The sequence below is a fragment of the Cotesia glomerata genome, linkage group LG5 (genome assembly GCF_020080835.1).
Source record: "Cotesia glomerata isolate CgM1 linkage group LG5, MPM_Cglom_v2.3, whole genome shotgun sequence".
Taxonomy (NCBI): domain Eukaryota; kingdom Metazoa; phylum Arthropoda; class Insecta; order Hymenoptera; family Braconidae; genus Cotesia; species Cotesia glomerata.
Genome location: NC_058162.1, coordinates 27,552,083 through 27,566,050, shown reverse-complemented (window position 1 = coordinate 27,566,050; position 13,968 = coordinate 27,552,083). Strand labels below are relative to the sequence as shown.

The following is a 13,968-nucleotide window of genomic DNA, read 5'->3' as shown; positions in this document are numbered from 1 at the left end:
TGTTGCCGGGAGGCTCACCCTTGGATTACAACCCAATCTCCATTTCCTAGATGTATATACATATACTAGTTCTCTCCTCCTGTTCTTGTTCCTTCTCCCTCTTACTTATCTTGGCGTACTGATAGAAGCCGACAGCACTTGGCGGGACTAACGTGCACTCAACTACTTAATAATGCACCAGTCAGCCAACCACTATACGCCCATTATGCTTCCATGCACGGTGGATTCTCCGTCTCATAACATATATCTCTCTCTCTCTCTCTCTCTCTCAAACTTGCACTTTTATCTATCCAACGTCTCACTTTATCATCTTATTTCTCTTTCTCTTTTGCTTTAGTTTTACCTTATATCTTGTTCGCGCATAACGTGTTATACATTCTCTCATTCCACTCCTGTACCCCTCCACCGGGCAGGTTCATATCAACGGGTGACTGCTAGTGTGTGCAAGAGAGAATTTTCAAACGCGACTGGGCATTATACCTGGAGATTCGCTGATACAACAGTCAGAGTTGTCTGTATATAACGTTATCCCGGTATCTTTCTCTTTATGCTTTAGAATTAACCAACCCCAGATCCCAGACCCCAGAAGACTCTAACACCTTAACGAGATTTTCTCCACGGACTACATTCTCAATCTCTTTCCTCAGACTTATTTTTAACCACCGATATTATCTCAATCGTTTAATTTTATAATTTAAAGCTTCTGATCTACGTGAGATTTTAAAATAGTTTCTCTATAAAATTTGTGATTGGTGATACGCCAGAGGGTGTGTATCAACTCTTATCCTTTTTCTTCTTCTTCTTCTTCTTCTTCTTCTTCTTCTTCTTAGTCTCTTTTGAACCCTCTTCTGTTGAACTCTCTACACGTCGTTCAAGTCGTTCTCGTCGTTCTCGTCGTTCTTGGAATAAGGGTAAATATAGGGTCTGTGGATTATCGTGTATCGTAAAAGCGACGTTCCACCAACTTGGAAAGTCAAACACACGAATAAATTGGAGCCCCAACGAGCCGTACCCGCATTGGCTTTGTAGAGAAATTCTCCGAGAAATGAGGAACTAAAATAAGACGGACAAAAAAATATAAAAAAAAAAATTCCCAAGGAAAATAGCAAACTCAAGTTCAAGTAGGGGCTCAATATTAACAGACAAACCATAGAAATAACAAGAACAAGACGAAGAAAAAAAAAAGATAAATAAATTTAAACTTTATTCTGCAATTCAAATATTAAATTACATCTAAATAATTAATAACATAATTATTTACCGGGAAGTTCAACAGGTAAAAAGAGTTGTGAATTATTTAATGGTATAAGTTGGCTGCTCTTAAAGTATAAATGTTAAATTTAATTTCACCCAAGAGTCTACTAAGCCTGCCGACTGCTGGTGAAAACTTTTTAGTCAATTACAAACAACTAAAAAGTCAAATTTTCCTGACATTAGAGGGACGAGGGACGACGAAGGATAGGTTTTCCTTCTCTATCCGCACACCGTAGGTGTAATAATACTTTTCGAAAAGAACAAAACAACCAACAATTCTTTTTTTTGCTTTAAAAAAAGGAAGAATAAAAAAAAAAGATGAAGGAGAAGAAGGAGAAGAAGGAGCTTGAGCTTGGCATAAGAAACTGGCCGTACGCCAAAGCGCATTACTTTCAACAAGAACCAACGACAGAGCAGAGCTGAGAAACTTTTGGATAGAAAGACAGAGCAAGAGATAAATGATAAAAACCAACAAGAGAAAGAGGTACAAGTTTGATGGCAGCATAAGGTCGAGCTCAAATGAATATTTAATTCCCTTATAAAATATTATCATAGAGTCCCCGTAATACCTCGAGTACATATATTACATATATTATATGAAAAATCAGGCGGAAGCTTTAGAAGCGTTAAACGCTTGGAATGAAATCTGATGAGGAAAAAATAAAAAAAATCTAAGAAGGAGTTGATAGCAATTTGGAGGGTGTCTGGTAACTCTCCCGTTGGTTATTCTGAGCGTATCCTCAAGCTCCAACGGAACTTGTGACCCCCAAGTGGTTCTTTTTGAGCGTTCTCCCGGAAATTGGAATCTTAAATCGATCCCAATCTTTTTTATTGTCGCTAGAAAAGGGGATAGGGGATAATAGGGGATAGGGGAAAGGGTAACGGAGAATCACGACTCGTGAAGTCAAGGACTTTGGGGATGCCATCACCGTTTCTTATGCTCTCAACGAATTCTCGGCACTATACACTGCGCTAGTGAGCTTAAATCTCTCTCTTAAAATCTTAAAATCTTAAAATCTTAAAATCCTATCGCTTACTTACTCTGGTATCCTATCTAACAATGTCTCTTCTTCTTTCTTTTCCTCTTGTTGGGATGAATTCGGATCCTCCCCCTCGTATATTGAACCTCTAAAACGTACGCGTGTGCATTCCATTGAATTTTATGTCGAGAGCTAAATTTTCGATAGACCAGCAGGAGCATTGAGCACCAAAATAAACCCTGAATTTAGGTTTAGATGCTGGAAAACGGCCACCGAGGAGGATGTATATCTTTCAGGAAAACCACCGACACAGGTTCATACTCTCTCTACTATATTCTTCTTCTCTTTATATTCCAAGATGCTTTGGCTTCAGCCCTCAAACTACTTTTTCTTATTTTTCTTATTTTTCTATTTCTCCTTCAAGAACAAGATTTGCACACATAGATGCATCCTATTTTACAATAGAGGATGATTTTAGGCATCGCTAATTTTATGCTCGTCTGGTAGATGGTATGCTACTCCGGGATTTATAATCTTGGAGCCTGCAGCCATAAAGAAAACTATTTCCTAAAATAAATTTATAAATTAAACAATGCGCGTGTCATGGTTTAAGCGAAAAAATTTCAAACTGTTACGCTCGAGTGGTCTTTGGGAAACCCAACACTCCCCTGGACTCGGAATTTCGCCGAGATCGATAGTCCTCCTCGTATTTCAACTCTCCCCCAGTTCCCCCGACTCTGAAAGCTCGCAATAAGTGATCGCTAAAGTACAAAAACAAACGGCTGAAGAAAAATAAAATTAATAAGTTTGTTATTTAACGAGAAAGTTGCCAGGCTTGCTAGCCAACGAATTCATCACTTTTATGGAAGAAGGAACAAAATTGATTCGGATTTACTTTGTTTTAAATTTATGAGAAGCTATTTTGTTATTTTGTTCCTGTTGCAATATTTCAAATGTTTATACTTTATAGTTTATACTGTGATTATTGGAAATATCGAGGCATATTTTTTTTTATTGTTTTATTTTTATCGTTATTTATGAAAAAAAAAAAACGTACCAGATACTAAACGTTCGATGAATCTGGCTCATAAAAGAGGTCTCTCAATATGTTTTGCCGACTCCTACCCTATACTCTACATATATTCTTCAGATATTGCCATATATTGTCTGTGATTTTGGTATTACGAGCGACATATAAGAAAATAGCCCAATAAATTGCCCGCTTATGTCATCCTTCCTTGTCTTTCACTTCAATATGCTTGACAGAGTTACTGAACGAGGTAAAAAAAAAAAAAACAAAGTAATATTTAACATCAACACAGTGTGTGTGTGTGTGTGTATGTATGTCTGGTTAAAAATATAACCTCGATTGCATATTAAAAGAACTTTTCTAGTTTTCGAGATGGCTCGTCTGTCTATTTATTTCTCGGCTCGTAACTCGTAGTTGAAGAAGAATTATTAATTATAAAAATGAGCTTATTAAAATAGTTAAAATGACGATGAATAGAGATTGACATAATGTTTTTTACATCTCAATTGTACAGTCATATTATTTGTTCTGTTTAAAAAAGAAATGAAATTAAAAAAAAAAAAAAATAAAAGGATGGGGGGGGGGGGGTTGTGTATACACTTGGCCGACATTCACAGGCATCATTCACCGGTATAGACCTAGTGATTACGTCGACTGAGGCAGTACGTGCCGGCGCATAAAACATTCTACGGCTTGCATAAATTAAAGCGAATTTCCCGACGGATTTACGTCGTACGCGGGTGTGCCGTAATAACGTAAACGTTGAGAGCTCCAGAGAAACTGCTCACTAAGTTCTCACCCAACCGACTACTACGACTACGACGATGAGGACCAAGATATATAACAACATAATATAATATAATAGAATAATATTCCATACCTGGTAGCAGCAAGTACACCACCGGAGAATGCTGAAAAAGTTTTACGATCTACACTGTCCTCAAAAATCATTAACTATTCACCATTCATCTGGATTATGCCTGAAAGAAAACAAAAAAAAAAAAAAAAACTTTATTTCTCGGTAAATATTAAATACCGTTTCAGAGTCTGAGCAGACTTTAACAAACGAGTGAATCTGCGGTCAGAAAAATGTAATTTATTACCTTAGAAAAAAAAAAAAAATAATGAAAAAAAAAAAAGACAATGCAATCTCCCTCAGCACTTCCTCCGGATCCATAATTTCGCGGGCAGACTCTTTCTGGCATACCGACACAACGACCAGCAGCAACCACATTATTACTATTTTCTCTCTTTGTCTTTGGTATCCTCATTCCGTAGGCGAGGCTTTGCTACCCTTTACCTCTTTTACCTCCTTTACCTCCTTCACCGTCACGCGATTACCGTAAAATTGCGCGATAATTATGGACGATTAGGCAGACCGATAATAACGTCACGACCGGCAATTATAACCGCGACCAATAAACTCTTTTATATAATGATAATAATAATAATTTTCATTTCTTCATTTATTTATTTGTTCATTTTCCTCGAGCTCTACTTATTCAGGCATTAAAGTTTAAACGGTGAGGAAATTAATGCTCATTCGATTGTAATGATTTATCGATTTTATAGACCAAATGTTTTAGGTCATTTTAATGAACCGAATTGAAGAAGTTAACTTGAATAAACTGAACGACCGCCTGGCAAACTCACGCCCTAACAAAAACAACTAAAACAAAAATAAAAATAAAAGTTACTTACAATTAGAGTTTTCCTTAATCGCTTCATCACCTAAGACTGTTCTTGGTCCTAGAGCAGCCAACCAACCAACGAACCCATTTTCTTTACTACTATGGCAAAGAGCTCGGTTTGCAGCCTCACCATCGGTAATCCGATTTCCCAATCCCCTCGACACTCCCTCGCTAGTAATCTTCCTCCTTTGGTTAACTTCTTTGCTCCCGGGACACCGGAGGTTGTATCTACGTTTAACCCACCAGACAAAAACGACAAAAACGTAAAAACAAAAAGATCCAAGAGTTTCGGGCTACAAAAAATATCTTTTTCTCATAAAAAACAGCAACGACTTCAGTGCTCAAGAAGCCTCTATTCTTCAGAAACAGAAACAGAAATAGAAAACAACCCTACAATCCTACAACAGAGGATTTATCGAATTTTCACCCACTCTATTCTATATCCTGATGGCATTCCCACTTGTATACTCGTATATCCTCGTATATCCTCAACAAACGGACTTTTCATCAGTTGGCGCTGCCCATCAAAGTGATCAAGAGGGACAATCGCTTCAATTATCCTCACTAAGGCAATCCAATATCGATCCAATACAGAATGAAATCCCTTGTTAGTGTTTTATAAACGTCACTTGGATTAAAACAGATTGATAATTAGCCCTGGTATGTAAAGAGTACATTATACATCACTAGCAGCAGCAGCAGCAGCAGAAGCAGCAGTAGATAGACAGACAACATCCATGATGACAATCCGTCACGTATATACTTGACATTATCCTCTAAGGCATGATTAGTAGCTTCGCGATGCTACGAGAAACCTCGTCGTCAACATCATCATCATCATCATCATCATTATCAATATCATCTGGATCAGAGCTGGTTGGCGGGTTAGCTGTGTGTATACTTCACTTTCCCGTTATCTGTTGGATGCACCACACGTATAATGCCACTTACATCCCTGTGTAGCAGCGTAACACCCTTACCCCATTACAAGGGAGTTAGCTCTCTCTGGTTGCTCCGAGTTGTAAGCAATATACCTAGCTAGCTAGCAGAGCTGAGCTGGGTTGAAATATCAAGAGGGTGAGGGTGAGGGTGAGTTATATTAGGGGCTGTGACTGGATGAGTGAGATGACTGAGTTCGCTGAGAGTAAGCAAGATGAGCACGTGCTACCCGCGTTCTCTCGTCACCAGACAAAAGGTCTTTGTCACGGTCAGTGCACTCTAGACGTTATTCTCAACACTTGACAGACGTATCTGTCTGCTGACTGCGGCACTGCATACTCTTAACCAAAGATAACACTTGCTAGTGCTGCTACTCACATCCATGATATATCAATCCAAGTATCTCTTGTATTGTTGTTGATGATGATGACGATGATAATAATACCAATAAAATTAAAGTCTTGTCAAGTCTCAAGCGAATTGATGCAGGTGGAATTTTTAAGTATATATTATATTCAGAGACTCTTTTTCCCAACAGACTCGGTACTTGAATTTTCAATAAATAATGTCGCGGTGTGCCACGACCGGGATTCATTAAATCGTCGCTGAATCAGGACGAACCTCCGTAACTCCACGTAATGCAGCTGTAATGTGAAATGAGTAATGGGGCTAGACTTTCCAAGAGACACTGGGGATAAAGAGAAATGAGAAAGAGAGAAGAAAATTTTACTACTGGTTGGTTGGTTGGCTGGTGTGCATGTCTTTCTCTGTGTGTGTTGGATGTATGGAAAAGTGAAGAGAGTAAGAACCACCAACCAGTACTAAGAGAATATCCGAACAAGAGAGTTATATATATATATACATGTAGACCGAGAACGGAGATTTCCCCACGCGCAAGTGCAATATTACCACCTAGACTCTGGATGATGGTGTGTATGCGCCACACCCGCGCGTTATCTTTTCTTAATAACCTAATGTTTTTTAAAACGTTATTGTTTTTTTTTTTTTTTTCATTCTTTCCATCCTTCTGTCACGTTTTATACCTGACACTAATGATCCAACATTTAATAACCCACGAGACTTATCACTTAAATATCAACATTTCATAATTAAATTACCTACAACAACACATTGGTATATATATTTTTTCTTTTTATTTTATTTTATCATGGTGACATTTAACGTCTAGCTAATGGATTATTGTTTTTTGTTACAGACGTCAAAGACCCCTGGTGGGTGGAGCTCGAGTAGTTGGAGTAGTAGTTGGAAGCTGATACTGTTGATAAACGTGAGTCTTTTCGCAACAGCAAACTCAGCATTTTGCCCGAGCGGATGTACCTGTGATGACGAAGCCCTCGTTGTCTCTTGTGTAGGCGTTAATCTCGATGTTATTCCAATCGCGCTTAATCCCTCGACGCAGAGGATAGTCCTCAAGGAGAGTCGCATACGGATGGTAGACGCAGCAGCCTTCCAATTCTATGGGGACCTGAAAAATGTCGACCTCTCGAGCAATCATTTGTTTACCATTCCAAATGGAAGTTTTGCCGCCCAAAAGAATCTCGTAGAGCTTCATCTTAAACACAACAAAATATCCGCCCTGACCGAAAAAACCTTCCAGGGTTTGGTCTCTCTTACAGTACTTAATTTACGCGACAATTATTTAGAAACGTTGACCAACGGATTGTTTACTTCACTAACGAAGCTAGAAGAGCTTGATCTGGGACAGAATAGGATTTCAAAAGTCGAGCCAGGCGCATTTCAAAAGTTAGGCGCCCTACGTGTCTTGTATTTAGACGACAATCAGTTAAAGTCAATTCCCTCGCCGGCATTGGCGCCCCTAAATGCTCTTGCTGAGCTACACATCGGGTTGAATGGATTCTCAGCGCTTCCGGATGAAGCTTTTAAAGGCCTGGAACGGCTCGCGGTGTTAGATTTAATGGATGCCGGGCTGGACAACATAAGCGAGGGGGCTTTTCGGGGTCTGGATTCATTAAGATCCCTAAAACTCGGGGGCAACAAGTTACGTGAAGTCCCGACAAAGCAGCTATCGTTATTAAGCCGGCTGGAGGAACTAATTCTCGGGCAAAATTCGTTTACGATGCTTCGCTCTGGTGCATTTACAAGTTTGTCGAATCTGAAGAAGCTGGATATATCTGGAGCTAAATTACTGACGACAGTGGAGCGTGGTGCGTTTGCCGATAATGGTAATCTTGAGACGTTAATCCTGAAAAGTAATCGTCGACTAACTACCATGGAAGACGGTGCACTGGCCGGTTTACCGAATCTACGTCACTTAATGCTACGGGATAACGCTTTTACGAGTTTTCCAGAATCTTTAGTAGCGTGGGGTGAATTACGTCGACTTGATTTGAGTGAAAATCCGGTCGTTTGTGACTGTAATCTTCTGTGGCTGGCTGAAGTTTTAGTTGCTCGAAATTCAAGTCCTGTGATTTGCGCAGAACCTAATGAATCCCGTGGTAAACCGCTAAAGGGTATGGAACCTGATGAATTGGGTTGTGCCTTCTCAGATCCCAGAAAGCAGGCGCTTATAGCCACTGTGTGTGCCGCGGGTTTGGCTTTGTTTGCTGGAATGGCATTCTTCCTCTACTACCGCTGTCGCAAGCGTGTTCGTGACGCCCTAAAGGATTACAAGTGGAAGAACCGGGCGATATCCCGAAAGGAACACGAGTATCAGAAGACATTTTCCGACGAAGAGTACATTGTCCGTACCCACGGAGCTCACCATCACCGACAGCACCCAGCTCACTCCCTGCAGCAGCAACAGCAGCATCAACAGCAACACCATCAACTACACCAGCAACAGCATCAGTTTCAACATCAGCAATTCCAGCATGTCCAGCACCCACACCAAATTACACCTGGTATAAAGCCAATTCCGGTGACGGAACTGTAGCTAGAGCTTAGGGCAGCGAGCCCCGGGAATGGCGGAGTCTGGTTCTTGCCTCACGGTGGGACCACTCCGGCCGAGGGTTTCACTTATATTGACGGGGAAACCGCCCGGCAAATGCGTCGACCAGGCACGCTGCCCGTGCATTCAACGGTCAATCATCAGAGGAACAACAACAACAACAACAACCACAACAATAACAACAACAACAACAATAATAACAACAATAGCAACAACAACTCGGCAGCCTCAACGAACAACATATTCTCAGCAGTAACCTCGGCTCCGATCGATAACAATAACTCTGTGATAACCAGCAATGGATCTGCACGACACATGAGTCATTCGCTAAGACGGAATCCCCCAGCTCTTCCGGCTCGGGCTGACTCTTGTCGCATTGTCAACGACGAGCATCATTCATCATCCCAAAGGGAGAAGCAACACTCACCTCCGTGTCCTCAATCATCGTATCCTACTTTACCGATAAACGGTCACTCGACAGTTTCCTCTTACTATTACCGGGAGCAACGTGACAATGCTAGTAGTAGTAGTAGTAGTAGTAATCCTTCTCGAGAGAGAGATAGAGACAGAGACAGAGACAGAGAGAGGGAACGGGAACGGGAACGAAGTATCCGTGATCGAGAGTTACCTCCGCTTCCGCCTCACAGAAACAATGAGCCAATGGAACTTGAGATCCACGACCAGTTGGGTAGCAACGCTGGATACAGAGAATAGATAAATATCCTATCTATAGTCTAGGGATTTTAATTTAACTGCCGAAAATAAAATCAAGACTGATATTGATGGTTATCCATGCACAGAGCTTCTTCCCTCCTTATTCCGAATCGAGTTTTAAGAGGATACCTACCCCAGTATCAATACCAATTGGATTCAAGATTCAGAGTCCAAGATAAACAATGAGAGTGTGTCAAATTGCCAACCAACTGAAATAAACAGAAAGAAAGAGTTAATGGGCTAGCTAGCTGGTTGTTTTTTTTTTTTTTTTCAATATTTTTTTTTTCATTCTTTTTTTCAAATTTAATGATACTAGTACTACTGGTGAATTCTTCCGAGGCAGCTCATCACGGGATCCGGGTATAAAGTCAAGACTGAAATACGTCTAATAAGACAACACATTCCTCGGGTATTTATTTTAAATGTCACCGGAATGTCGTGAGTCACTCTGTAATTATATATTATATATTACATATATACTATATGTGTAAGTGTGTGTAATTATTTGCGGATGTTACGTTAATGGATGATAATGAGAATGTTAAATGTTGAGAATAACAAGGAAGAAAGATATTCTTCTATAAGGAGTAGGTTCGATAGCGGGATAGATAGTAATTTAAATTATTATTATTATTATTATTATTGTTATTGATATTATTTAATTTAAGAACAGTAACAAAAATGATGGTCTAAAAGAGGGAATTTAATTTTTAAAAAGGACTTGTTTACCTCTGGGTCTTGTATTATACAAACATAAGAGAATAATAATAATAAATAAATAAATAAATAATATTGAATCTGTTTTTGTTACTTAAACAGATAAATATATAAATATAAATGTATGATTATTTTCTCAAGTTAAAAGAGAGTATTAATAATTAAGTACATATAATAAAAAAGACTATATGTCAAAATTAAAAAAAAAAAATATTTGTAGGTATTGTAGAAAAGACCTTGATGTGAAAAACAAAATAAATATGTACCAGAGACGTGTTCACGCGTAAAATAATAATAAATAAATAATATCAGTGACTACGCACTGATAAAGTTGGTCTTAAATTTTTCTAAATAAATAAAATAGAGAGAATAAATTTTTCTCAGCGAATAACAGGCAAATGTAGTATCATCAGAATGTACATTATACTTTGAAATATTATATGTATAAAGTATGTAATAGCATGAGCTACTGTCCCGTCACTGCCCGGAGGAATATAGGAATATATGAATATAGGAATATAGCTTCTCTTGGTGAGTGTACTCGTTGGAATTCCACGGCCATCTTGGTTGCTGGTTTAGAGTATAAGAGGAAAGAGGAAAGAGGTGACTGCACCTTGAACCAGTGGATGTTGAGTAGAGGAGTAGAGAGCAAAGTTAGATCTCCAATCTTTCTCTTTCTATATTTTCTCCTGGCTGCTGCTATTAAAACTCTTGATTCTCTGTTAGTTCTATCGTTTTATCGTTATATCGAATGTTGCTGCTCTTTGTTAACTTAAAGCAATAGCAGCAGCAGCAGCAGTACTTGTCTTTACTTGCAGCAAAGTCTTTAGACCGCGATCCGGCAATCGAATTGCTCGATTTCCCATCCAATGGAATGCGACTTACGCCAACTATTTCCAGCTCCTTCAACCAGAATAATCCATTTATTTATTCTGTTGTCTCTTTTCACCATTTAAATACCTTTTTTAAACTAATATCCTTTATTAAATAATTATACCCGGTGCGTAGTCTCTGGTACTCCTCTCAGATTATTATTATTATTATTATTATTAACTATTTTTAAGTTGATTATTAAATACTTATCGATTTATTGTTATACAAATTCATCCATTTTATTTTATTTAATACAATCAAATGGATTTTAATGCTAGTCAAAATCGACAAGAGCTCATTCAAAAATATTGGTTAACTTTTATTGTACAAAAGCATTTAAAATTCGACCAGATAATAACAAAATATACTCTGGAATTATTTTATTTTCTTACATTCTTGATTTGCTAATTATTTATTTAATCAAATTACCCAATAAAAATAAATAATAATACATAATCTTTTATGCACATCGTATTATCTTCCACGTACCTAATCCTAAAGTTTATTGATAAAAATTTTTTCGTATCCTAAATATAGTCTCAAACTTATATTCTTATATAAAATAAAAAAAAATAAATAAATCTACGGCAAAATTACGAATGTTAGCTACAAAAACATAACAAAAAAAAACTTGCTTTTTAAATAAAATATATTATTTTGATCTTTGAAGGTGTTTTTAGGATTTTGTTAAATAACTTGAATAAAATCGAAAGGATATTTAAGGAGAGATCGTTGGAAGCCTTAATGAGAAAGCAATACTGAAACTTTTAAAACGAACGAGTATCAAAGTTTTTAAAATAAAATCAAATCTTAAGCAATTTAATCTTTTATTCTTCGATAATTATTATTCGTAATGTACAAAATTTAATCGTCTTGTGATTCCCTCAAGGCTAAAATTTAAAAAACAATTTGTTTCTATATTGTATATTTAAGGTTTAAATAAAAATTATTATAATGTGACCTTAAATTAAATATTGAAACAAAAAAGGATAAAATATTTGTCGAGTTTAATTATCGATAGCTGGAATTTTAGTAAAAATCAGTGCCTGGTAGGTTGCCAAGGACCTGTCGCCTTTAATGCAGCAATAATTTAGACTGTAAATCCCGAGAATTATTTTCCTTGGCAATCGTACTTTTACCGACAAACAAATCTAATAAATTAATTATTATTAATATTTATTTTATCTAAATACCACCCTGCTTATTAAAAAGTCGCTTTTACTCCCTTTTTAATTATTATAAAGTATTTTTTTTTTTTTTTTTTTTTTTTTATATAATTTAATAATAAGTAAAAATGCCTGGAGGGATTCCCCTGTAAATATTTTTCGTATTTGTTCTTAAATGAACAATTAAATATCCTAAAACCAATAAAAAAATTAATATATAATGCCATTTTAAAATTACCATGTTAATTAAATTAACTTTACTGTATTTAACACACTTTATGCACACCTCTATACTGTAAAACTAAAAGTTAAATATTATTAAAAATTCGGCATTGGCTGTCGTGCCACATAATCCTATTTCATAAATTTAATTATTTATTTTTAACCACAAAATATTGTATTAGAATACGTGGAAATGTAAATAGTAAATGTACTACATAATATTAATAATAACAATAATAATAATAATAATAATAATAAATATCAAAAGTCCTTTTATCGATAAGAGTTTTGGTATTATATAATATGTAATAATAAATTATTTAAAAAATTCTAGTGATTTTGTTTTATCAGAACAAAAAGAATTGTGTAAATAAATTCTCATTGTTCATAAATTTCGTTACTTATCATTATAAATTATAAATTATAAATTATAAAAAAAAGTAAAATAATTTATTTATAAATGTAATGTTAGGTTTTACTTATAAGTGTATTATTAAAATAATACGATGTAATAATTATAAAATTCTCAGCATTATTTTGTACATAAATAACTTTATCGATAAATAATCAATAAATCTATATAAAAATATCTAAATTTATTGTTTTTATTCTGCATTTTTGACCAAGTGCAATTAAGTTATTTGCTATCCTGTGCAATAATATTGTATAAGACTGTTTTTGTTTCAGCATTCATTATTAAAATTGACATTGAGAGAGACCTATCAATATTAAAATTAACATTATAAGAATCTATTCTGATTGTTTAATAATAGCTTATGAAGACTTTTTGATTTTTACTTTGATATTATATTGATTTGTACTTAATATTTAATAAGATATTATTATGTATGCTCTGTATTATATACTTTTGGCCATTAGAGGACTACGTCCTACGGCCTCTTTCAATAAATTACAATTACAATAAAATAATATAAAAATATAAGAGTAAGAGGAGGTTCTAGAGGAACAAAGCACTGCGTTGATACAGTAGAGGATTTTCCGTAGCCTTTGGGGAGAATTGGCGAACCGGTCAAACTATCACTATCACTATCACTATCATTAGAAGAGAAAGTGTAGGTGATGGTAATTCTACAAGAGGAAAACAACAGAAGGAGAAGCAGGGTGAGTAGACTGGCTCTGCCTCTGCCTCGGTCGATGGAATTTCGCATAGATAGAGTTAGATAGAGCGATGCGTCGGAAGTAATTAATGCCGAGTTACCATCCCAGGCATCACTCTATCTTCTATCTTCCATCTGTTCTACCGTGAGCAGACGTGTGTAAGCTCGTTCTACTAACCTCATCTCATCCTTTAGCTTCAGACATGTGCTATTCCGTGGTATCCACATATACTTATATATATAGATGGTACACTCGTTAGTACCGGTAAAATTAATGTCGTCTCGCGAATAGATCTTTAGCGTAGTCATCGGCGGCAATGTTCACGAATTCCTCT

General features: G+C 36.5%; 1 protein-coding gene across 8 annotated transcripts in view; it reads left to right on the top strand.

The window, feature by feature from the left end:
- LOC123266383 (insulin-like growth factor-binding protein complex acid labile subunit) overlaps positions 1-10,553 on the top strand; it is a 77,561-nt gene extending 67,008 nt beyond the window's left edge. For 7 of the 8 annotated variants that reach the window (XM_044730637.1, XM_044730635.1, XM_044730634.1 and 4 more), the window contains one exon: positions 7,111-8,954. In XM_044730637.1, coding sequence (XP_044586572.1) covers positions 7,111-8,808 — 1,698 coding nt within the window. In that variant the 3' untranslated portion in view covers positions 8,809-8,954. Of the gene's footprint in view, positions 1-7,110; positions 8,955-9,081 lie in introns of those variants that run through there. The other variant, XM_044730639.1, reaches the window with a different exon arrangement.
- Positions 10,554-13,968: the final 3,415 nt, after the last annotated feature.